Source organism: Perca fluviatilis, chromosome 1 (assembly GCF_010015445.1).
Source record: "Perca fluviatilis chromosome 1, GENO_Pfluv_1.0, whole genome shotgun sequence".
Taxonomy (NCBI): Eukaryota; Metazoa; Chordata; class Actinopteri; order Perciformes; family Percidae; genus Perca; species Perca fluviatilis.
In genome coordinates, this window is record NC_053112.1 from 36,404,099 (window position 1) to 36,430,586 (window position 26,488).

General features: G+C 42.5%; 1 protein-coding gene across 2 annotated transcripts; it reads left to right on the forward strand.

Moving 5' to 3' along the window:
• Positions 1–414: 414 nt before the first annotated feature.
• LOC120561710 (E3 ubiquitin-protein ligase RBBP6-like) lies at positions 415–17,566 on the forward strand. Of its 2 annotated transcripts, none has more exons than XM_039804953.1 (20): positions 415–1,608; positions 2,375–2,474; positions 2,683–2,722; positions 5,861–5,902; positions 6,031–6,119; positions 6,253–6,349; positions 6,490–6,632; positions 6,830–7,002; positions 7,496–7,599; positions 7,706–8,106; positions 8,226–8,289; positions 9,159–9,216; positions 9,303–9,357; positions 9,450–9,776; positions 9,960–10,055; positions 10,202–11,813; positions 12,840–13,450; positions 13,594–13,664; positions 13,793–13,880; positions 15,382–17,566. In XM_039804953.1, the coding sequence occupies exons 1-20, from the start codon at positions 1,443–1,445 to the stop codon at positions 16,313–16,315; spliced, it is 5,271 nt and encodes a 1,756-aa protein (XP_039660887.1). In that variant the 5' UTR covers positions 415–1,442; the 3' UTR covers positions 16,316–17,566. The 2 variants fall into 2 exon arrangements, with proteins under 2 accessions (XP_039660887.1, XP_039660958.1); XM_039805024.1 differs by having other exon boundaries at positions 13,796–13,880.
• The last annotated feature ends 8,922 nt before the right edge of the window (positions 17,567–26,488 follow it).

A 26,488-nucleotide genomic window follows, 5' to 3' on the forward strand; every position in this document is an offset into this window, starting at 1 on the left:
ATGAGGTCATATAGGAATTGTGTTTTCCGGTGTATTCGCCTTTTCCCACCGATAACAACCCTGTAGTCAAAACTAGGCTCATTGACGGAGAAAAGTTAACAACAACAAACCCTCTAGGACAACACCATCGAACAACCAAAGAACACCAGCACATGTATTTTGAAACCCCTTGCCCTGCCAACGCCACGCAAAGGATGTGCTGGTACAAAGGTACAACGAGTTGGCTAAGCTACAAATTGTAGCTGGATCAATTAATTTATGAAATAAATAAATACGAAATAGCAGTGGACACTTTGCATGTGCTAAATCACAACCAAGCCGGTTTCTGCCAAAAAGGGGAAGAAGAAAAAAAAATTGTAATGTTTTGAAATCGTGCTTCCATTTTGATATAGATCTTGCCTTCATGTGTACTCTTTGGAAGAACCCTGGATACATCCGGTTCCGCCCTGCGCCATTTTGATGAAACAGCGAGGAGAGAACCAGAACAGGGGCAGTTTGGATCACCGAAATGGATTTTATGGATTTAAATTGAAGATTGAATGTGGATACACAGCTTTCAATGTTTCGTGATGAAAGATAAGCTCGTACTGAAGAGGAACCTTTGCGCACTGACTGCCTAACTGGTGGATTTGTTTGATTATTCGACAGCTAGCTAACGTGGGCAACATTATTAGCCTAGCGCCGTTAGCTTTTGTTAGGGAAGTAGTGTTTTCATGTTGAGTGTGGCGAGGTGTAGCATGTTAGCCTTGGCATTAGCTAACTAGCTAATATGACATTTACACGGTAGATCACGTTTTCGGAATAATCTTTTCTAGGTCCAACAGCGATAACGTAACATCTGTGGACTCGTGGCGGAAGCTTTCAAGGAGATTTGTGGACTTTTTGTGGAGCGCGGTAGAGTTTGTCTTGACTTGACAAATAAGAACTGTCCCCAAAGGCAACACATTCGAGGACTGATGCTCGTGAAATCCCAGGCCCGCTGTTAGCTGCACTAGCGGCTTTTAGCGCGGCGGCCCGGGCTTTCCACCAAAGACAATTCACTACGGACTTGGCCTCATTCAAATCCCTGAGGTAGATTTACTTTGTGCTGCTGCATGGACTCTCTTGGATTTGGTGGCACCCTGTTATGTTCTATTGGACTTTAAAGAACTGACGAGGCACGCGGCGCCTCTCAATGGCGCTCTTGTCTCACATCTCGATTATTTTTCTTTGGCAATAACAAGGACTCCTTTCGTCATCTGCGAGCTGAACCCTTCCCTATTTTAGTACTTTCTTTGTCTACATTGTTTCAGCGAATATAAAGAAGGTTTACCTATTAAAGTCACCAGATTTAGCTGTGTTCAGTGTTGACGCTGTTTTATTTTGTTATCATATCAGGCCTGTGTTCTTTTTTTTTTTTTTTTCCTTGTGCTTGATTGACCTAAGTGCTTAGACCTGTTAAAATGTCGTGTGTTCACTATAAGTTTTCTTCCAAACTGGACTACAACACAGTTACTTTCGATGGGCTGCATATCACCCTCAACGAGCTTAAAAGGCAGATTATGGCCCGAGAGCGCCTCAAGGCCACAGACTGCGACCTGCAGATCACCAACGCGCAGACTCGAGAAGGTATATGATCAGCTGACACATCACCAAATGTGTCACGAACATGTCATCCATTATTTTGAGTAATAACAGTAGCTAACAGGTGGTGGAACAGTAGGATTGGTGGGGGGAAAAAAGGTCAGGATATATATTTAGGCTATATATTGTGATACAACATGGCTGGAAGTAATGCTTACTTTAATTGTTAATGAATCTGCCAGTTATGTTTTCCATTAATTATTTGGGGGTATAACAAGTCATAAAATAGAACGTGCCTATTGCGATCCCCCGGAGCCCAAGTTGGCATCATCAGATTGCTTGTTTTTGTCTTACCAATAGTCCAAAACCCTCAAAAAATCTGATTACCATCACATAAGACCAGCAAAAAAATAAATTCATAAATACATTTTCCAAATAGTTGCAGATACATTTTCTGTTGATTGTTTTAGCTCTATAATACTTGTATAAATTAACAATATCAAGCTTTTCCTGGGCCAGGTTTCTTTTCTCAAAATACAAATTTTCTATTATTAGGGTATCAGCAACTACCCAATTTGAAATTATTGATAAAAAAATGTACTAAACAAAAAGTTTATCAATTGATATGACCTTTTGTCACAGTTCTGTTTTTCACAGGCTTAGTTGAAATTATGAGACGATGCAAGCCATTTTGTGTTTAGACACTGTAATTAACTTGGAACAGCTGTTCAGTTCTCTAGACCCAAGTTACTATACTGCGTATTCTACTGAACAATGTTTGAGTTCTGATAATTTGTGTCATGTTTTGTAGAATACACCGATGATGAGGCCCACATCCCAAAACACTCGTCCGTGATCGTCCGCCGCACTCCGCTTGGAGGAGTAAAACCTGCTGGCAGGACGTTCATTGTGTAAGTATACTTAAAATATATAAAAGTGTCACTGGAATCATGATTTGAGCAGTACATTCTCTAATCATTTAAAGTTAACTAGATTTTAAGCAGAGATCGGTGGTCTTTCTGTTAACGGTTAAAGTTGAAAACTTTGTCCTGTCGCTCTTAAGTTTGCTCTTGAGTCATGTCAATAACTGACGTCTTTCTGTGCGGTTTGTTTCTGCAGAGATCGTTCTGACACAGCTGTGGTGGGATCTTCTAGACCCGTATGTAAAACAAACCCAAAATCAACACTCTCTCCTCTTACCTCTCTCCCTCTCCCCCTCTTTCTGACTTTAGTCACCTTTCTTGAGAACATTCTGTCAGCAATGATTGAGTTGTGTGTATCTTCTGTTCACTGTGTGTTGGCTACATTTGTGTTGAGATCTCAACCTCTATGTGTTATGTGATGTCTTTTTGGGAGGGTTTCCTGGAGTCACCACATTTAAAAAAAAAAAAAAAAATAGTTTGTTGTTTCTCTCTAACAGGGTTTCTGTTTTGAAATAAGCAGATTAAAGTTTAAAATTGCTGAATGAGATGAGGTTAAAGTGAGAAACAACCGACTAGCCACCATTGTTTTTATTTAATTCTCTGAACTGACCAATTGTTGAACTGTTGCCACTTTATAATTGATTGCAAAATCATTTAAACTGTTAATGACTGTATTTCATAATGAAATGGTTTTGTAGCCTGCTTCAGGCCAGGCAAATGTATTTTAAAGGGGTTTGTAAACGGAAAATGTGGTATTTTTGTATTGGTAATTCATTGTCATTTTATTTTCTGTGAACATATTTAATATTTATGTGGTTTAAGAACCCAATGAAGTAAAGTGTGGCTGGGATTGATTGTAATTAACTTTGATTACAATTACAAGACTAAAGTTGTGTGAGTGAAAGTGGAAGAAATTCACCAGTGTTTTTATTTTAAGCTTATCCTGCTAAACTTTAATATACTTAAATCTGTTGTTCAGTTACATTTGACAATGTCAGTTGTTTTGTCCTGTACAATTTCACCATGAAGATGTTCTATTCTGCATTGAGTATGGACTGCACATAACCCTTAAACCTTAAAAGCTCACCAATTTTTATCCTGATGAGTTAAATGCTTTGAATTCATACAGATTCCTCAGTGTCTGTTTTACAAAGGAACAGGTGTATTGTTTACTGTGGTTTGGGGGATCAGTAAGAATCTAGTTTTAATGCGTGAGATGCTGTGCCTTGGCCACTGACGTATAATGTTGTGAGGTGATCACAAAGTACTATGACACATTATCAGTAAAGTAAATATCTTGTTAATCTCTGGAGGCCTTCCATGGTTGCTGCAGTGAGAAGTATACTGGTGTAGTGTGTCCTGTAAGCTGTAAGCTGCAGAACCTGTCAATAAAGTTGTTCAGTGGTTCAGTGTCAGAACCGCTTGCACCAGATCCCTGTGTGTTCCCTCCACAGCATTCTGCAATACCCAGTCTTTTCTCCGAGCCCTGCATATCATGATGGACAGCCTGCCCTGCCCACTTAATTATTTTTTTATTTTTTAAGTATTAGGCGGGGCAGGCATGTTTGTTTGTCGTTGTAGAATATGGCTTTTTTTTGTTCGTGCATGAGACTTATGCTTCATTTCCACTGCATGGTTTGACTCAACTCACTTTAATTAGCAAGTGCTTTTTTCTATTGCGTTTTCTACTGTGGATAGTACCCTCTCAGTGTTTGTGGGATTCTCAGCTTACACGGCGCATGTAATGCCATGCCATCTTTTACATGACACTCTACATGGATCCTTTCATCAACAACGATGTCTGCACTTCGTTAATTGTACGGCGGAATGTAAGGCATAGTGTATGATGTCGTTTTGTCGGCTGCCATTTAAAAAAAATAAAATAAAAATAATAATAATAATAATCTGGGGTGAGTGACATTGGCTATTTAAAAATGTCAGGTTTGTGCAGGATGTCCCATTCTGTCTGATCAATCAGTGGTCTGTATTATTTTTAACTCTTACCACAACCTTTTTAGTATTGACTCAGCTCGCTTGGAACCTCGACTGAGGTGGTCCCAAATCCACAACGTTTGTTAATGGAAAACCAAAACCGAGCAAGCAAGCCGTGCCATACCATGTAGTGGAAATGTGGCATTAACTCTCGTGGTTCATTGACTCCTAGAAACATCCCTCCAATTGCTTTCACCCTTCACTCTGTAGTGGTGTAGGAGCTGTTTTAGGGAACATTTTGAAGGAACACTTGACGACTCCTTGTAGTCTTTTTTTTCTTTTTTTCATCTTTTTTTTCTTTTTTTTTTAAAGTTGTATTTTATCAGCTCTAAATATTTGACACTTTAAAGTGTTTGCATTTTTTTATTGAAACAGCTTGACGCCACTCCCTGCAAGCTCATTAGTTTACAGAAAGCAGTCTTTGACTGGTTTCGATGAAAGCTTCTAACAGCTATGACAACCTCCTTTTTACAAGTCGGTGCAAAAACTGCATGCTAAAATTAAATGTCAAGTATTCCTTTGAGAAAATCCCCCTCTCTCTACCGTAGCAAGAGAAGCATTAGGATCTCTACAGAGGGATGTGCCAGTAGTGTACATTTTGAATTTGCTGATGGTGCCCAAATAGTGAGGACAGTTTGAAGTGTTTAAGCAGATGCTCTTGGAAATTAACCATAGTTATGACTTAAAGACTCAGAATAGAAACAGGTCTAGACTTGTAAATATGTAAGAGTTGTTGGAGTACAAGTTTGCTTTACTTGTTCAATGTTAATGCAGTTTTGTAGTTTTGTTTGTAGATTTCCATACAGTGACAATTTTGATTTGATAATTCAAAACGGTAAATCTTTAAAACTTGCCACGAAATGTGCAGAAGATGCATTTTGTGTATGAGTGGTTATACTTTTGACCTGGCCAGTGAATAGACATCATTTTTAGAACGGATACATTTATAAAAAAAAAAAAAAGTCACCTCATTATTTGTAATTACATTCCCTTGTTTGGTTAATTTCCTAATTTTTTCTCTCCTAACAATTTAGATATTTTTAATATAAACAGCTCTGAATAGAGACAATTTGTTTTTTAGATTTATTTTTATTTATTTTTTAACTACTACTCTTATGACTCAATGCTGTCCGAGGGATGAACATCTCGCACAAGCCTTGTAAACCATGTCTTGAGTAAAATGCTCACTCGGATACCTGCATTATTTCATGCTTAAAGTCCTCAACAAAGACTTTAATTTTGGTGCAAAGACTTAAATGGAGACTGACTCTAAGGGACTGGACACATGTGGTGGGGAACTATCTGGGCTCTTATCTTCCACTTAATGTCTATTAGATACTATGTTTTAAACCTTTAATATCTCTACTTTGATTCTCCTGCAGACTGACTCTTCTCCATCTATGTCCCTCGCCCAACTCGCCAAGGTACTGTTTCTGTACATGCTGGCTGTACTTCCAGGAAATATATCCTAAGTTGAATAGGTGTTTTCTTTTATCTTGTGGGGTTAATATCCTCCTTAACGGTTTCCCCTTCGCTCCATTATGTGTTTTAGACTGCTAACCTGGTTGACGCAAATGCATCAGAGGAGGACAAGATTAAAGCCATGATGTCTCAGTCCAATCATGAATATGACCCAATATAGTTAGTACACACACACACACACAATGTTCTTGTACTTGATTAATGACAGATTTGTGTTCCATGTTTTTAGCTCATGTAGCTGTATATAGTTTATAAATTTTTTTATTTTTTTTTATTGAACTTTTCTCTATAGTTACTCCAAGAAAGCAGTGGGACCTCCACCTGCTCACTATACCTGCTTTCGCTGCGGAAAGGCTGGTCACTACATCCGGCAATGCCCCTTGCTAATGGTAATTATCATGCATCTTTTTTTTCCTCTCCATAATCTGTGGTGTGAATTTCTACTACATTGCAGTGTAACTACAAATAAAGTAAGGATTTAAGCTTTTTGGATGATTGCTTTTTTTTTTTTTTTTTCTTGACTTTTTAGGTCCAGGATAAGAGTGTAGAGGGTCCCAAGCCAGTAAGGATTAGTAAGGGCATTCCTCAGAGCTTCATGGTTAAAGCAGAGCCAGGCACCAAGGGAGCCATGTTAACCAGCACTGGAGAATACGCTATACCTGCAATAGATGCGTATGTGTCAACCGAGGACACCCACAAATACACACTGTTTACTCATATAGCACATGGCGTAGTGTCGTATTTGTCGTCGTCATAACCCATTTTATATCTGTGTCCTCCACAAACTTAGGTTAACTGCTGCAGCTGCTTTCTTTTTTGCTAGTAACTAATAAAACTAAAAAAACAAAAACAAATCTGTGTTAATACAGGGAGGCATATGCACAAGGAAAGAAGGAGCGCCCTCCGTTTGTTCCACATGACCAGTCATCATCTGAGGATGATACAGACCCAATCCCTGATGAACTCTTGTGTCCGATCTGCAATGATCTGATGACAGATGCTGTAGTTATACCCTGCTGTGGAAACAGTTACTGCGACGACTGTGAGTGCTTACTTGTTTTGTGTGTTTGTAATACGAATCTCAATATACACAGGACAAAAAAAAAAAAAGTAAAACAAACTAATAAAAGTAGGGAGTCAAAACTAATGTTTGTCACACACACAAATGATCTCAAACATATTAGTCTGTGTTTCGGTCAACAGATGTTTAGGGAAAGAAATCCACTGTGGAAATGGCAGAAATACCCATTTAATCAACAGTGGCCTCTCTAAAGCACTGCAGCCCCAGGACATGCTAAATGTTGAGTAGTTGTTGAAACTCTCATTTTCATGTTCCACTGTTTTGGAATGATTTCACCCTCAATTTCAGGAAAAGTAAAGTCATTTTTGGAAAAAGTAGAAAACTATGCTCTGAAATATATGTAGACTGGGCAGGTTGAGAGGAAGTTATTTTCGTATCATAGAGACGACAAGTTTTTTTGTGTTAGCCAAATGAATGTGAACCTTTTGTCTAATTCAGGACTGTTTGTTTTCAGGTATCAGGACTACCTTGTTGGACTCAGAGGAGCACATCTGCTTCACATGCAAACAGTCAGATGTTTCACCTGACAATCTCATTGCCAACAAGTTTCTTCGACAGGTAACACCCTTCAAATGCATTTTGATGTAGTGCATCTTTTGGTCATTTTACTTTACTTTTATTTTTTTTTATATTTAAAACTGTGTATCTGCTTTTCTTCATGCAGGCTGTGAACAACTTTAAGAATGAGACGGGATACACCAAACACGTGCGCAAGCAAGTCCAAAATGCGGCCCCGCCTCCACCGCGTCCTCAGTTGGTCAGGCCACTGCACTCAAGACAGCAGGACCCACTGCTGGCCAATATCACTCAACCTCCTCCTACAAGTGCACCCTCTCCTGCCCCTCAAGCACAGGTCCCGCCCCCTGCTCCCGCTCCTGCTCTTGCCCCTGCCCCTGCCCCTACTCCTGCCCCCGCTCCTCCGCAAGCTCCTGCTGCTCCTTCTGCTTCTACCCCTCCTCATGCTGCTGCTGTTGAAGAAAAAGTTGATTCACCAGCCCCTGCACCTGCTGCTGACCACCATTCCCCTATGCAATCCAACAGCCACGGTGAACCCCCCCCACCAGGGTACGTTTACTCTAAGATATGATTTATACACCAACGTCAAACCACATACTCAAGAAGTGACGTTTGAAGTGAAGAGCCATTGTCACTAATCCTAATGTGTCTGTTTGTTTATGCTTTAGTGAGACCGATCCAGAACCTACTGTGACACCAGACTCATCAGGAACCTCAGAAAGTGGATTACAGGTGAGTCCGCCTAGAAGCTACTGCTTGATAACACCTCACTGACTTTTAGCAGCATTTACTACAGCAAGAGATTTAACATGGCCGTACAGATTACCTGCGGTTTCTTACTTTTTTTATTTATTTATTCACCTTATCAAATTTTTGATAATGATGATAACCGATAATATTAATCTTACAAATGCAAAAATTGACAAGTATATTTTTTCTAATACAACAGTTCTATTTAGAGAGCCTTCACCATCCCTAAAATAAAGAATACATGAGTATATCGTAGAGCTGCAAAGATTTATCGATTAGTTGTCAACTCTTAAATTGATCGCCAACTATGTTGATAATCGATTAGTCGGTTTGAGTAATTTTTTAAGACAGAAGTAAAAATTCTTTGCTCCCAGCCTCTTAAATGTGAATATTTTCTAGTTTCTTCTCTCCTCTGTGACAGTCAACTGAATATCTTTGAGTAGTGGACAAAACAAGACATTTGAGGCTGTTATCTTGGGCTTTTGGGAAACGCTGATCCACATTTTTCATCATTTCCTGACATTTTATAGACCAAACAACTAATCGAATAATCGAGAAAATAATCAACAGATTAATCGACTATGAAAATAATCGTTAGTTGCAACCCTGGTATATTGTAAACTAGCCGGGTTGGACACTGCATGTTGGCCTATTTAGCAATGGCAAACACCATATTTTACCCTAGGCTGTTGCATTTGTTGAAAGGAATCATATTTAGTATGCGCCAAGTTGAGCTGAAAACCTACAGACTTTTGACCATCCTTAGCACATACTTGTGCATCCCTGAAGATGAGAAACTGTAACCTCTCTTGGAGGTAACTACATTTTCCTCACTGTGATTTCTCCCACAGAACTACCATTTAACGGTTATTGGCCACCCGCCACCTATAAGGCCACCTCATCCTCCAGGTAAGAGGATAAATTCAGGTAATTTAAGGAGATTAAGTGAGCTTAAAGGAAAGACATTCTGTAACTAACTCTCTCTGCTCTATTAGGTCCCCAATCACAGCCACAGCCCTCTCACAGAGGTGGGGGCAGACCCTGGGACAGGTTAGACCCATCTATGTGGACAATCTGATCTATTAAAAGTTTGTATTGTTATGTCAGTTTCATAATGGTTTGCGTCCCTCTCTTTGTACCAGGTTTTACAGAGGTAGAGGAGAGCACCCCTCCACTCACCTTCAGCGAGCTCCACCTCCTGCACCTGCCCCTCCAGTGTACCCGGCGCCGTCCATGTACCCGCCCCCACCACAGTCCTACCCTCCACCTCTGTACACCTCTGGCCCTGGACTTATGCCTCCTGTCATGGGTTACCAACCCCAGCCGGTTTATGCCCCTGGTCCACCAGGGCTCAACCCTCCCTGGGTTGCCCCTGGTACCCAGCCCCCTCTTGTCTCTCTACCCCCGCTTGCTCAGCCCCCCCTCTCTAAGGAAGATTTCTACAGACAGCGGCACCACCGACAGGACAAGTGAGTGGTTTCTTTTTTAATTTTGGGTCTTCAAACACCAACGGTTACTAATTGCTTATGTAAAATGTGCACAGAATATTAACATCGCTCAGGTTTGGGATTGTGAATTCAGTAAGATAAAAACTATTCAAGCTTTACACTGAAGTAGTTTTAAAAAGTTTGTTTTTGTCTTTGTATCCACAGAGTTACATCTAAACTGGATGAATTCACTAAAGACTTCCACAAAGAGCTTATGAAGTACAGAAATGCACCAAAGAGACGAAGACCGTCTTATTCAAGGTAACTTCATGAAGAGAGCATATCGAAATTCGTTTGAGTTTTTAATTACATATGCATAATCCTTAAAGCCATTTGTGATTTTATTTATTTTTTTGTTGTTGCATAATCTGCTTTCTTTCTCCCCTTTGTTTCCTTCCTTCTTCAAGATCCCGGTCATACAGTCGCTCTCCATTCAGCCGCTCTCCTTACTCACGCTCTAGATCCAGATCAAGATCCAGGTCTTACTCTTATTCTCCCAGTCGATCTCGCTCCCGGTCGCGCTCCCATGGCCGGTTTTATCCCCGCTCCCCTTATTCTAGACGCAACGGACGCAGTTATGGCCGCTCCCGGACAAGGTCCCGCTCTCGTTCAAGGTCTTATGGGTATCGGCGTTCTGGCACACCGCGGTCTCCTCCCCCCTACCGGCCAGGAGGCTGGGAGGGAGCGGAAGGCGCGGGACCCTACAGGTCTCGGTCCCGGTCTCGCTCCCCTGGCCCTGGTGGCTTCCGGACCCGCAGCCCAGGTGGACGAAAGCCGCCTCCTCGTGAGCTCCCACCGTATGAACTGAAGGGCTCAAGTCCTGGAGGCAACGAGCGCTGGGAGAGAGAAAGGTATCGGCAGTGGGAGAAGGAGTATGCAGACTGGTACAACAAGTACTACAAAGACTATGACAACCAGCATCCCCATCCCCATCCCCCACTTCATCACAGAGGTCACGGCAGCAGAGACCGGGAGAGGGACAGAATGTCCCCATTACCGAGAGATTACTCCCCCCAGGGGAGAGGGAGAAGAGGGAGAGAGGAAAGAGGTGCTCCCCCTCACCATCCTCCATCCTCTTCGTCAGGGACCAAGTCCAGCACTAAAGTCCTGAAGACAAAGAAAGTAAAAAAGAAGAGGTCCGGGGAGGAATCGGAGTCATCGCATCAGTCAGTAGACCGAGGTGATGCTACTCCTGTCCGAGACGAACCAATGGACGAAATCCCTTCACTCGTTACAACTCCTCCCGTGTCCTCAAAGGCTTCGCTTGGAGCCGCCACCTCCAAGGCTCCAGCCTCTAAAAGCACTGCTGCGCCCGTTAAAACCTCAACTAAGTCAACATCGAAGACTCCGTCTGATAAGACGAAGAAAGAGAGGAGTCAAAAGGTGAAAGCCAGAGTGAAGACGGAGGCTGTGAAGGTAAAGACTGACAGGGTGAAGAAGAAGACTGGGGAGGGAGTGGTGACCAAAAAAGACTCGTCATCCTCCTCCTCCTCCTCTGCCACGAAACCGTTAAAGACCATTAAAACCAAACCTGAAGATGCCCCCACCTCAACTACCCCTAAAAAGGAAAAGGGTAAAAGCTCTGCTGTGAGGCCTGCCCTGCTTAAGACCCCCCCGCTGTCCTCCCAGAACCTGTCTCTGCATCATGCCTCCCTTCATGACGGCCCTCGACCTGGCCACGACATGAGGGGGAGAAGAGATCTTCCACAGGGTTGTGGTCTCCTTCCCCTCCCCCATCAACACACACTCCTCCACCGACCCCCCTCCCCGGACAGTCGGAGGAGGATGGGAGAGGAGGGCCGCTCCTTACTCGGACCTCCGCCTGGAAAGCTGAGGAGAATCGATGGGCTAGGGGGTGGAGGGGATCTCCTCTCCCACTCTCACATGTCTCATCAGCCCCCGCTCCACAGACTCCCACCCCCCTCAGAGAGGCCTGGTCTTCTTCCTCTGCCAGGGAGCCGCGAGATGGGCCGGGGAGACGCAGAACGAGGATCCATCAGACCTCTGATGGACCTTCAGGTGGGTCTGTGGCTTGTGTTTATCCACTCATAATGTGGTATTTTTCTTACATTGGTTCAAATCACACTCACTTAGTTCTTTTCTTGTATTAATCAAGTAACTGCACACCATCACAGGGGCTGCAGCTAATGGTTTAGGTTCTAAAAATGAGAATATTTTCTGTTCTTTTTAGTCTTCTTAGGTTGTAGATGGAATATGTTCCAGTTTTGGACTGTTGCTTCGACAAAACAAGCTGTTTGGATGTCAGGATGTATATTTCGGGTTTTATTTTGGATTGGATTTGGAGCGATGGACATTTTTAACCATTTATGACATTTTATAGACCAATTGATTAATATAGAAAATAATCTTTAGTTCAGTCCTAATTCATTCATTAAAGTTTTTTTTTTTTTTTTTTTTTTCCAGTTAATGAGTAATAGTTTATAAAACGAAAAAAATAAACAAAAGAAAAATGGTAAACATTGAAATGGCTTTTTTCCCCTCTGAAAATCCACATTGCTGTTAAATAATCCCAGCCATTAATCAATTTATAATTTTAGAACTTTTTACCATAAAAGTTCTGATTTAGCCCCCTCGTAGTCAAGCTTTGCCAGACCTTCCTCCACAGCGCTGCGGAGGAGGGTCTGGCTAGTCCACACAGCATTCCGGGATGGGAGAAAAACCTGCTCTGCTTCGTTGGCGTTTCTTTAATGGTCATGGGCGGCACATCTTGTTTTTCGGTGGAACATGTGTACGTTCAAAAGTAGTTTTTAGTCGTGCAACAGAGAACTCAGATTGGACAGATAGTCTAGCTAGCTGTCTGGATTTACCCTGCAGAGATCTGAGGACCAGTTAACCATAGTCCTCACAAATCCACCGGAGGTTAGAATTCCAACACAAAGGAAGCGGAAGGTAGCGGACATCCGGTCGAAAAGAGTGACATCCGGTGGAATATCCAGCGGCACCGGAGCTATCCCGGAAGTGGAACGCCGTGGATATAGACTAACCCCCTCGTAACATTTTGTATGTACTTTGGTCTATTACCAGGTGAAGCCCCTGGCCCAGAGGAGGATCAAGTTGAACCGAGATCTGGGGAGAAAAGGCAGCACTGACGCGGCCCCTTCGGACAGAGCACCGTCGGGTCCTGAAAAGACGACCTCCACGTCGGACCGATCAGCCGCCGCTAACATCTGTGACGGAGACCGACCCAGCAGTACGGCAGAAGGTTCTGGAAGAAAAGAGCAGGCAGCATCTGCTGAGAGGGGAGTCTCCAGAGAGAGACCAGGAAGTGCTGGAGAGAGACCGCAGGGCTCCGACCGAGAAGCGAGCAGAAGCTCAGGACTGGACAGAGAGCGAGACAGGGCTTCAGGATCAGACCGAGACCGAGGCGTTGCGTCCGACAGACAGAGGGACAGGGTCTCAGGCTCGCAGAAGATAGCAGTTACAGTGGAGAGAGAACCCGAAGGAGAGCGGTCCGTGAGGAGAGAGCGAAAAAACTCCAGCGGTGGAAGTGCAGGAGGGAGGTCGGTCTCTCTGGATAAAATGACCATCGCAGAGAAAACGGCCATCTCCAGGAGCGTGACAGACCCTCAGGAGAAGCCAAGCACGTCGTCTAAGGAGAGAGGCGAAGGGTCAGAACGATCTGCTAAATCTGACAGGTCTGTTCAATTAGTTTGCCTGCTGCTTGTCAACCACCAACCATTTCCATGATCGAAAGAAAACATGATATAGTGGTTATATAGTGTGGTTCAGCAAACACAGTTGTTAATATGTGTAATTATATCCTACTCTTATTTCCCAGGAGTGTTTCCAAGGACAGAACAGAGAGGAGTGCCCCCTCAGGAGAGAAACCACTTGCTGCTCACAGAGAAGGTAATTGTAACATAAACTGTATGTGTGTGTGTGTGTGGGAAGAGATGATAACTTTAATTTTGCCTTGTGCCATTTAATGAAGCCTTGATTAAACCTGTGTTTCCTTTTTCTCCTTGGTCCTGTTCCAGCAGTGAAAGGTGGCGAGGAGTCTGTTGTGAAGAGCAAACCCAGGATCAGCCGAAAGGCTCTGACCAGCCACACCGTGAGCTCCACCAGGTGAGTCTCTTGTGCCTATTTTTGAGACCATTTGGTTTTTCATTTTTAATTGTTTCACCTTTTTATTTTATTTAGTTTTAGGTTAATGTCATTCCTTCATTTAAAGAAAATAAAAATAAAAAAAAAAAATGTATTGGGTGCATCCTGTGAGTTATTTGTTAAATCCCTTGTTGCAAAACTAATTTCCTTCAGGATCATAATAGGATCAAAGTTTATATGAGTGGTGTTGCTTGGAAATACACTAGCTTTGAATCCAAGTTTATTATCTGTCAGCTGTTGATTAGTTACCAGAAAAAGGAAAAAAAAAAGAAGCTGGACCAACTTTTTGGGTCCCTGGTATCTATCGTCTCCAACTCTAAAGCGGATAAGCACATTTCCAACATGTTGAAATTTGAGAACGTAGGCTTCTTTTGTTAAATGAAAAACTACGGCTCAAACAATTTAATTGATTGACAGAAAATTTGTCTCGCTTTACCAGACCTTCCTTCACAGCGCTGCGGAGGAGGGTCTGGCTAGTCCACACAGCATTCCAGGATGGGAGAAATACTAAGGTTAATTGGCATTTCTTTAGCGTCGTACAAAGCAATGGCGCCAAGGAACTTGTTTTGGTGGAACATGTGTACCTTCCAAAGTAGTTTTAGTCGTGCAACAGAAAACTCAGATTGGACAGATAGTCTAGCTAGCTGTCTGGATTTACCCTGCAGAGATCTGAGGAGCAGTTAACCATAGTCCTCACAAATCCACCGGAGGTTAGAACGCCAACACAAAGAAAGAGGAAGGTAACGGATATCCGGCCAAAAAGAGGGACATCTGGCGGAATTTCCAGCGGCACCCGAGCTATCCCAGAACAGAAAATCGGCAACTATTTGTATCGATTAAAAGCTCTCTGGTTCCAACTTCTCAGTTATGGGGATTTGCTGCTCTACTTTGTCTTGTCATAATAGAGTTGAATATCTGTGAAAAGCAATTTAAGCAAGTGCAGACAAGCAATTTAATAGAAGTCACCTGGGATTTCACTATTTTCTGACATTTTATAGATCAAACAATTAATCAAGTAAATAATCAGCCAATTATTTGATAATAATGAATATAATCATTACTTGTAGCCCAGGAAAAAGTGTTTTTGTATACCCGGCTTTATTGGTTATTGTGTTAAGAGGATTGATTTTCCATGTCAAATATGTGTAAAAGGTTGTTTAAAGCTTTGTAGTCCGCTCTTCTTTACTGGAGACTAGCGGCTCGAGACTACATTAGCTACTACTAGCATAAAGCATCCAGATCTCAGACCGAACTGTCAGCGGCAAAATTGCATTATTGGTAATGTAAGCGGCAGGTTTTCACAAGGGAGAAGAATGCGTGGAATAAAAAAGGTGATCTCTCTGGTTCTGCTGCATCCATTTTGATCATTTATGTTTTAAACTGTCCAGTGATTGTAGTAGTGCAATGCCTAGTCGGTGCAGTTCTTTTATTTATTTTTTTGACATGTCTGTTTCTCCCTCAGCACTAGGTCAACTCAAGAAACAAAGCGAGACTCAGACAAAGATCAGAAGAGCGTATCCTCCAAACCCGCAGAGCAGCCCCCATCGAGCCCCGCGAACAGCCGTGGCCGCAGCCCGAGCATCAGCCAGACGCCCAGCCCGGCCAGGGAGGAGCCGCTCATTCAGCCTCCTCCTCGCTCCAAGTGGGAGAGAGAAGATGACGAAGAAGGCCAGGAAAACGGACTCAGTGCACCCAAAGACCCGTCACCGGTGCCACAGAGGGGCCGAGGCAGGGAGGGGCAGACTGAAGCACCTAAACCTGCCAGGGGCGAAGGCCGGGATGCTACGAGGGAGGAGAGGAGAGGAGTAGTGAGAGAAGAGAAAAAAGGGAAAGCACCCAGGGAAGAGGGTAAAGGTGGCAGGACAGCACAGACAAATTCTGACAAACCAACCAAATCCAAACTCGTGAGAGAGGAGGGGAGAGGAGGAGGAGGAGGAAGAGATGAGGGGCGAGGAGTGATGGGGAAGGAGGAAAGGGGTGCAGAAGGCAGAGGTGGAGGAGGACGAGAGGAGAGCCGCGGCCCAGAGCCCAGGAGACAGCGTTTGTGTTCGGACCTGGGTCGCGAGACAGACGAGGCGGCCTTTGTGCCCGACTACAGCGAAGGCGAGGGCTCGGAGCCGGACCGAGGAAGAAGCGGCAGCCCCAGTCCGTCCCAAAGCCAACCCTCCAGCCCCAGCCAGAGCAACCACAGTGGCGCGGCGGACAAGAAGAAGAAGAAACACAAGAAACATAAAAAACACAAGAAGCACAAGAAGCACAGCACCCACGACAAAGAAGGAGAACAAAAGGACCACAAGCACAAACACAAGAAAAAGAAACACAAAAAGAGCAAAGACAAAGATGTGGCGGTAGAAGAGGAGACAATGGAGAAAGCAGAGGAAGGGGCTCCGTGCTAACAAGGGGCTTAGTTAAGACTGTTGCCCAAAATCTGTAACCTTCTTTGTTAATAAGGAGATAATGGTGTATCTAAAAAAAAAAAAAAAAAGAAATATTGGCTAACACTGGCATGCTGCTTCATGTGCCAGGGAATAGATGAAACAAGTCTTTGGCTGTCTGTGAAACTGGAGGGCTGTCTGGCTGTTAATTGACTTAATGTCACTGCAGGTCCTCAAACTTACTTAGGGTACTTTGTTGTGCTTGGATTGCAGCATTATGGCCGCTGCTACGGTTTGTTACATATTCAATGTGAGCCTCTTCCTTGTGACTTTGGGTCAGGAACTACTGTGGAGAGATGCTGCGCTGCACTATCCAGTGATCAACCTAGAGCCGGCCAGGAAGGACTCGATGACGATAATAACTGATCACGTGGCAGTGAATCTAAACGATAGGAATAACCAACACTGTACTCAGGGATGTGATTGCTTCTTAGTAGAGGATAATTGCTGTCTCTCTGCCTCTGACTCATTTGTAAGTAGAGATGAACTGTTGCTTCACACAATAATAATTTTCGCTCGTTTGTTTTGCTCACATCCCTGTGTGCTGTTCAAGGCTTAAATGCTGAATAACCTTGCTATGAGGGCCGTTGTAAGCTCTTTTTTTTTTTTTTTTTTAAGGACTATACTAGCGGTTTTGCATGTTTAGCACACTTAAGTACAAAGAATTAATGCTTTCCATTACTGCTAACCATTCTCAACATTCTCATTTTTCAGCCATTGGTTTCAAATCATGCCAATTTTGTTTTAAATTCATGTAAATTTAACATTAAGGCATCCAAATGTTCTTGGATAGGTTACCCATCTATGCAAGGTTAAATAGCTGAGTGGTGATTTTTTTTTTTTTACCAAACTTAATATGAATGAAAGCCAGTAGTTTGTTTTGGAAAATGATGAGCATTATAGTATTTGTGATTGATGTGCTAAAACTTGCAGAATCACCAGTATATGTTCCTTAAGTTAAAACAAACCTTTATGTATCCATGCTACACTGGATTGTATAAATCTAGGTTGTGTTAATTAATGTCAAATCAGTCGGCATGTTTTTGTTCCAAAGGTGCAGTAGCCATCTTACGTCGGAGTGATTGTGTGTGTGTGTGTTGGTGTGAAAGTAAAATGTGACCGAAGTGGGACAAATTGGAGGACTGGTGTTCTTATAAATGAGTTATTCCTTCTTTTTTTTCTTTTTTTTTTTATTAAAATGTTTTGACCTCATGGAAATGTCTGAGTTGTATTTCATCAATGGTTGAACTCCTAGTTGTGTCATGACCACACAAGTGAAGGTTAATTGCATTGTGTAAATTGACAAAGTTTGGACTATTAAGTGCAACACAAAAATGTTTCAAGTGTTAGTAATAAGAACTTTTTTATGAGGATGGATAGAAGGTGATTAAAAAAAGGGCAAAGTTTCCGGTTATATTAAGTTACTATCAAAAGGAGATCACAACCCACACTGATGAAAAAAGAAAATATCAGTGAAAATATTGTCCGTTGAAATGATAATGCAAACAGTGTGCTTAAACTTAAATGTTGCACATAATGGTTATAGTGATGTAAGTGATAATGAAACAATACCTACAGAAGTAAAGCTTACTTTGCAACAGTCCAACTGAATATAGTGGAACTATACTAAATGAATTATTCTCTCTGAAATATATAATATACCAGCGTATCAAACAGCTTAATTACACATTAATGAGTTAGGCTGTTTAAGTAAACCACAATCCAGTTTTTTACAGTAACTAAGTATTGGTAGTACAATAGTATTACCAGGTAAAAAAAAACGTGCTCATATACAGGTATGTTAGCAATTCAATTTCTGAGGCACTCACTTGACTTCAATATAATAGTGCACTCTGACTGTCAATATCACCTTTAAAATTGTGTGCAGTTTTATTCTGATGACAGTTGGCTAGTCGTTTTTTGTGTACATTGCACCATTTCTGTATTCTTAAAATGAGAATGCTTGTTACAAGGCGACACGTCAATTAAGTAGTTTGTCTGTTGTATTCAGATTCAGTAAGTTACCGTACCGTGGGGGGGGGGGGTAATTGGAAGGATGTAGTTACTGACCAATCAACCGTTTTGAATTGAATTAAAAATTTGAATAACAAATTAACATATTTGTTATTATTGAAGTAATGCCAACTTGAAATTACCATTATCATAAAGTTGAGCTTACAAAAAAACACTGAAGCTGAAACAAAAAATAAAAATGCATGTACAAGTATAAAATAGTTTAGTAGCAATATGGACATAACGACTCAACCACATTTTTTAATTATATTGTAGTGTTGATATTTGTTACAAGAATCCCGAAGTACAAGTGGGACGAAAATATAAACACACACCACCCCGATAGGCGATGAAGGAACAGAGATGTACTGCAGCGCATCGAGTATCGGATATATTTGGAAATAAGGATGAAGTATGTCCTCGAAAGCAGTTCCTCAAACACAATGGTGAGTCTCAGGGTCTTTGGCAGCTCATTAATTTACAAACATGAATAATTAAAGTAAAGCATCCCTCAAGGAAAGGAGTGCAGTGAGACAGACTGAACACTGTGTGGAGCTGTAAGTCCTACAACGTTTAGCATGGGAGTGGAAAAGAATCTTCTCTCATATGCCTCAGCTCCAAAATATAACCCCACATGTCACCACCTGTCTCTCTCCAAGAGCACGCAGCATTAAGGTTCATGTTTGTGTGTGTGTGTGTGTGTGTGTGTGTGTGTGTGTGTGCATGTTAATTCGTACCTAGTCAGAGAGATGGCGTCCCTATTGGATCACACAGGAAACAGGCTGAAAGCAGGAGATGGGTTCACAGACGGTCAACGGAACACTGAGAAATGGGAGAGCAGCAGATGAATTCTTCCACAAACAGCAGTACATAAAAGCACATTCCCAGCTTAGTCCATGCATATTGTGTGTGTGTGTGTGTATGTATATCTTTAAGGTCATCCTTAATGGACTCAGAGATCAGTGAGACCATTAGAGAAGATTATTATATTGTTTGTTTTAACCCCTGCCCAGATTATCATGTCAACATGTTGACATTCCTCTCATCTGCCGTCCTGCCAGGTTCACTCTGCACACGTGTGTCTGCGTCCGTAGCCATGTGTGCACCTGTTATCTTCCTGTGTATTCGTGCGTCTGCTTGTGACATGACATCATTTCCTGTCATCAAGGCCAAAGGTTGCTAAGCAACTTCACTTTGGTCGATAGTCAGAAAAGCTGCATCTCCGCTACCTGGCTCACAACCTAATCACTCCCTTATCCTGTCATAAAAGTAATGTCTGAGGATGATGCTGGCTGTGTGTGCATGATTGCTCATGCGTTTGTATGGACCACTGTGCATTTATGCTTTGCAAACACGATACAAGAAAAAGCTGGGAGAGAGAGAGAGAGAGAGAGAGGAGGGTAGGATACCGATATGTATTGTCTGATAGATTTCTGTGATTCCTAGAGCTGATAAAAAGGATGTCAGTAGTGTTAGTGCAGGTAGAATCCCTCCAGTTAAATACTAAAATACAGCTAAATGTCGGAGCAGCCTATTATGCTGGTGAAAAGGATGCTTGCATCTTTGATTTGTGACTCTAACTTTGTTTTATACACGAACGTCTTACTGTGATTACAAATGTTAAGTAAGGTTTTAGCTTGCACAATGCAGATTACATCCATCCATCCATCTTCGTCCGCTTATCCGGTGTCAGGTCGCGGGGGGAGCAGCTCCAGCAGGGTACCCCAAACTTCCCTTTCCCGAGCCACATTAACCAGCTCCGACTGGGGGATCCCGAGGCGTTCCCAGGCCAGGTTGGAGATATAATCCCTCCACCTAGTCCTGGGTCTTCCCCGAGGCCTCCTCCCAGCTGGACGTGCCTGGAACACCTCCCTAGGGAGGCGCCCAGGGGGCATCCTTACCAGATGCCCGAACCACCTCAACTGGCTTCTTTCGACGCGGAGCGACGCGGCCCAACTCGAAGCTCCTCACGGATGACTGAGCTTCTCACCCTATCTCTAAGGGAGACGCCAGCCACGCTCCTGAGGAAACCCATTTTGGCCGCTTGTACCCTGGATCTCGTTCTTTCGGTCATGACCCAGCCTTCGTGACCATAGGTGAGGGTAGGAACGGAAACTGACCGGTAGAGAGCTTTGCCTTCTGGCGCAGCTCTCTTTTCGTCACAACAGTACGATAAATTGAACGTCATACCGCACCCGCTGCACCGATTCTCCGACCAATCTCCCGCTCCATTGTCCCCTCACTCGCGAACAAGGCCCCAAGCAGAGATGGCAAAAGTACTCACTTCTCGTACTCAAGTAGAAGTACAGATACTTGTGTTAAAAAATATTCTGGTAAAAGCAGAAGTACTGATTTAACTTCTTTACTCAAGTAAAAGTAACAAAGTACATGCTTGGAAATTTACTTAAAGTATAAAAGTAAAAGTAGCCGCGTGTCCGCGCTATTTTCCGACATGCACTCACAATCACTCCTGATCCACGACCTTTTGTACAAAACTAAAGTAACGAGCCAGTTTTCTAAAATGTAAGGAGTAGAAAGTACCGATATTCGTGTTAAAATGTAATGAGTAAAAGTAAAAAGTCGCCACAAAAATAAATAGTAAAGTAAAGTAAAAATATCTGAAAAATCTACTTGAGTACAGTAACGAAGTACAAATACTTCGTTACTGTACTCAAGTAGATCTTCCCATCTCTGGTCCCAAGGTACTTGAACTCCTTCACTTGGGGTAAGGACTCATTCCCTACCTGGAGTAGGCACTCCATCGTTTTCCTGCTGAGAACCATGGCCTCAGATTTAGAGGTGCTGATCCTCATCCCAGCCGCTTCACACTCGGCTGCGAACCGATCCAGTGAGTGCTGAAGGTCACAGGCCGATGATGCCATCAGGACCACGTCATCTGCAAAGAGCAGCAATGAGATAACACAGAACTGCAACCCCTCCCCACCCTGACTACACCTCGATATCCTGTCCATAAATATAACAAACAGGATTGGTGACAAAGCGCAGGCCTGGCGGAGGCCAACCCTCACCTGAAACAAGTCCGACTTACTGCCGAGAACCCGGACACAGCTCTCACTTTGGTCATACAGATGCAGATTACAGTGTAAATATTTTGTATTTATCAATAAAATACCTAGCCAATGGTGTAGTCTACGTGATACGCAGGTATACAAGGTATACCCACTAAGAAAGCTCCAGGATTACCCACTTAAAAATGCCCAATGACTAGCAACAACATACTTTCCATTATATTTTTGATATATTTTGAACTGTCATCTGTGGTTTTTTTCTTCGCATTGGCTAAATAAAGGTATTTCCACCGCAAATTGGTGCATAAAAGTGTATCCAAATGCATACAATGAAGTTGTTGACGCTCAAAACTTCCCTGGGGGAGGAAACCCAGTAATATAATAATATTGTTACAGGGTACTATGGCAGACACCCCATTTATATTAATATGGGCAGTCAAAATATTGAGTAACTAACCCTAATACCATTACCATCAACTTGAGCGTCCCAAAATGATGATCAAGTTGAATCAACACCTCTCAAGACTGAGAGAACACAGCACTCTGTGTGTCTGTACTTTGGCGGGACCAACGCTTTGAGCTCACAATGACATCGCTAAGTTGCTGATGTTTAGCATGTATAATGTTTAAAGGGATACGCCACCGTTTGTTGAAATAGGGCTTATCACGGTCTCCCCTGGCTGTAGATAGGTGGGCCAACGCATTTTTTGTGCATGCATGGTTTTAGTCCGGTGCAACACCGGCAGCTCCACCGCTATTTAGCTTAGCGTAGTGAATGGAATCCATGTTGCCGGTTAGCATGTTGTGAGTAAAAGTGAGCCAACAAAAGACAAAAAAAACAACCTAACTACTTGCACTGAGACAAAAAATGCGTTGGCCCACCTATCTACAGCCAGGGTAGACCGTGATAAGCACTATTTCAACAAACGGTGGCGTATTCCTTTAACACATCACCATTTTAGTTCAGTGTGTTAGTGTGCTAACATTTGTTAATTAGCACTTAACAGGCAAGTACAGATGAGAGTGATGGCAATGTCATTAGTTTGGCAGGTATTTGATCAAAAAACAAACTAGACAAAGACCCTAACCCTATGTTGACCTGATGATAGTGCTCTAGATAAAAACTTCAGGAATCCCCAAAGTTAATACAAGTCATCCTGAGGAGAACATGAATGTCAACACCAAGTCTCATGGTAATCCATCCAGTAGTTGTTGAGACATTTGACCTGAAACTCCAAATGTAAACCTCATGGTGGCGCTAGGAAACGTCAGCCGATCTGCAAAGTCATTAAGGTTATTTTGTCTGGGAACAAAGAATATGTGTACAAAATTTTACCGACAGACCAACACGTGATCCCCAAACATCACATGACACCCAAGAACAATGTAGTTATACCAGAACTAAAAAGTACTTTATCAGAATATTAGTATTGACACCCTGTTTTTCCTACACTTCCTGTTGATCCCTGGTATGTAGCCTGTAATTATTTAATATGTGACAAGAACTTTATACAGTATTTACAGTGTCATTTCTTTCTAGGTCCCTCCTAAATGCAATTTTGTTACCCTCCTATTCTCTGTGCTTCACACATAAAGTACACATACATATTTTATTGATAACTTGTCTGAACAAAATATTTACACTGCAATTTGTGGGCTGTAACATTGACATACTCAAATGCTTACAACTGTATATCTATAAACATTAAGGTAACAACTTAACGAGGAAGAAGAGACATATATAATTACTGTTGTCACCTTTGTCCCCCTGCTCTGAAAACTGAAACTTTAAGAAGTTGACATTGACGCTGCTGACCCTGCCGTGTTTGTTTGTTTGTGTGTGTGTGTGTGTGTGTGTGTGTGTGTGCATGCTCTTCATGTACTAACACTATGTACAAGTACAAGTAGAGTAGTAGGCAGGCTCAGTGTCACACTGCTCATGTGTTTCTGCACGTGTGCATGTACAGTATGTGTGAGTTTGGACTTTATATCAGGATGTAGCCTCAGGTGGTTGCAATGGCAATATCAATGATTGGTCACGATTACTGATCTGTAATCAAATTCCCACATTGTGTGTGTGTGTGTGTGTGTAATTGTGACAATGACATGGGATAAAACACTTCTCCGTATATAATGTTATGTGATGGTCACCATGGAAACACACCCAAGGGGCACCTACAACACACTGATAATAATGTTTGGCCTAGATACCCATCCTCAACTGATAACAGAGGGAATGTATTTCTGCCTGAGTGTGTGTAAATGTATGTGTGTGTGTGTGTGTGTGTGTGTGTGTGTGTGTGTGTGTGTGTGTGTGTGTGTGTGTGTGTGTGTGTGTGTGTGTGTGTGTATTTCAGTGACTAATGTAAACCATCATTTGAACACACCACAGTGACAGAGATGGAGTAAAAAATGCATGAAATTATTCTGTGGAGCAGAAAGAGTCTTGCATGAGTTACACGAGACGGTAAGTGTGAGAAGGATGAGACGAGCTGGAAGGAGAGGAAAAAACGAATAAGAGTGGGAGTGGAAACATAGCCAGAAAGACCCAATAACAACCAATTACTACCGACGCGCATACACACACTCGCAAACAAACACAAAGGCTTTCAACAATGCTTATCAATTTATTTTCTCTGGGAGAGTATGACGTTTGCCATAGAGATTTGTGTGTTTGTGTGGTTAAATGTTTCATAGATGTCTTTAACTCTGTTGTTGAGATACACTGACTGCCTGATGTATGCTGCTACTGTAACAGTTATGATCGCTGTGAGGAGTCTTTTCTGTTGTGGGCGTTGATTGGGTATTGCACAGTGTTTCCCTACTTTGAGTCTAAATCTAATCTTGGTCTGTAGCCACCCTAGTGATAAATCCGTCAGTCTGTAAATCCAACACTTTGGTCCACAGCTAAATAGCTCCACAGTTTGGTGCAGGCATTCACTAATCAGATTGACTTACTGTAGGTGATCCCCTGACTTCCTATCTAACACCTTCCACAGATAACAATTTCCACTTGTCCACTAAAGATAAGATAAGATACGATAGATAAGAAGATAAAGCTTTTTTTTTTATCCCAAGAGAAATTGATGTGCAACAGCTGCAGTGCAAAGTAGGAAAAAGTGCAAAGATAAAATATCAGTAAAGGTGCAAGTACAGAATCTCAGTAACAGATATAAACAAGGTTAGTGGTAAGGTTGCTTCTTGGACATATAAACTTAGCACAAAAAGTAAGGAAATTAGTATTTGGCAGATTATTTCTCTGTGGTAACAATGCTTTTTGGCAATAAATCTTATACTGTTGAAAAGCCTGTTTAGTTCCCTTTCAAATGGTGCCCCATTTGTAAGGGACATGCATTTGTGGGATGAGCAGCAGCGCTGAGTATGTGGGTTGCCAAAATTTGCCAAATCCTCTCTGCCAATGCCAAACAGCTTATTCTGCCATTGACTTGTTTGGTGTTTGGGGGATTGGAAAAAGAGACATATATAATTAGTCAAAGTGTGGAGAAGACACGCTATGCTGATTGCTGCACCGATAGAGTAACACCTTTTTGTGGAGGCAGTGTGATGGTGTGGGGCGGCATCTCCCTCACTGGAAAAACGAGGCTTGTCATCATTGGAGGCAATCTCAATGCAGAGAGATATGGAGATGAGATTCTGCAACCAGTGGCCATCCCATATCTCCACAGTCTGGGACCGAACTCTATCCTCAGAGATGACAATGCTCGCCCCCACAGAGCGGGGTTTATCAGAGACTACCTCCAGAATGTGGGCGTGGGGAGGATGGAATGGCCTGCCAGCACTCCTGACCTCAACCCCATTGAACACTTGTGGGATCAGCTTGGGCATGCTGTTCGTGCCAGAGTGACCAACACAACCACGTTGGCTGACTTGCGACAAATGCTGGTTGAAGAATGGGATGCCATCCCACAGCAGTGTGTGACCAGGCTGGTGACCAGCATGAGGAGGAGGTGCCAGGCTGTTGTGGCTGTGTATGGTTCTTCCACACGCTACTGAGGCTCCTGTTTGTGAAATGAATAAATTGTTAAATTGCCAATATGTCTTGTTTCTTCAAACTTCAATCATCCAATCCACCAAAACGAGTCAATGGCAGAATAAGCAGTTTGGCATTGGCAGAGAAGATTTGGCAAATTTTTCATGGGCGCAACCCACATACTCAGCGCTGCTGCTCATCCCACAAATGCATGCTAAACAGGCTTTCCAACGGTATAAGATTTATTGCCAAAAAGCATTGTTACCACAGAGAAATAATCTACCAAACACAAATTTCCTTACTTTTTGTGCTAAGTTACTATAATATGTATGAGAAATGGCGTATAGCTATGTGTGTACAATATTACATTTCCAATGCAGGTAAGTGTACATGGTAAATTCAAAATGTTCAATGATTATGTCCATGATATTGCACGTAATATTTAGTACAGCTGAGGCTGTAAAGTGATGCAAATTCATGGAACATGAAGCAATATTTGTGCAAAATTATCCTCTGCTAGCTGGAGCTAACTAGCAACACAAGCACTGACCATGTGCGTGGATTGGGTCTTTTTGAGTGGCTCCGATCTCGAAACTCAACAACAACCTCAGGTATCTCGGTTAATATCCTTCAGTCTCTCTCCCGTTTTCCTGATCAGATTGAGATCATATGAGATGTCCGAAAATGGCCACTGCACAGAGGATGAAGCCTTTTAATTTAGGTAACAACATGGCTTTTCCTCCAACACAGCACATTTAAATGTTTTGCCCCGCTAGTAGGGCCTAAGAATAGCAAAGTTGTCTGTCTATTTTTAATGCCTCCAAATTTGTTTTCCAGCATGTAGTGAGTATTAGCCTCTCGATGCTCCTACTGCAGGACTGGTTTTTAAGGAGTGTAAACATTAAACAAAACATCTCCAGAAAATTGTTTGGAGGCCATATATTGATGATAAAAAAAATTAACAGGAGAGCATTTAAGACTAGTGCTCCCTGTAAGCTGTTTGCTTTGACATACTGTAAACTAGTTGTAATATTAGTTCCCAAAGTGGGATCCAGGGACTGCCAGTGGGCCTTTAGGGAATTGGACGGAGCCCCCAGAAAA

Excerpts from the sequence above, each read along its gene's own strand:
- LOC120561710 (XM_039804953.1), top strand. The coding sequence starts at position 1,443 with ATGTCGTGTGTTCACTATAAGTTTTCTTCCAAACTGGACTACAACACA. Across the intron at positions 2,475-2,682 it reads GCTGGCAGGACGTTCATTGT|AGATCGTTCTGACACAGCTG; the intron begins GTAAGTATACTT and ends TTGTTTCTGCAG. Across the intron at positions 11,814-12,839 it reads GACCTCTGATGGACCTTCAG|GTGAAGCCCCTGGCCCAGAG; the intron begins GTGGGTCTGTGG and ends GTCTATTACCAG.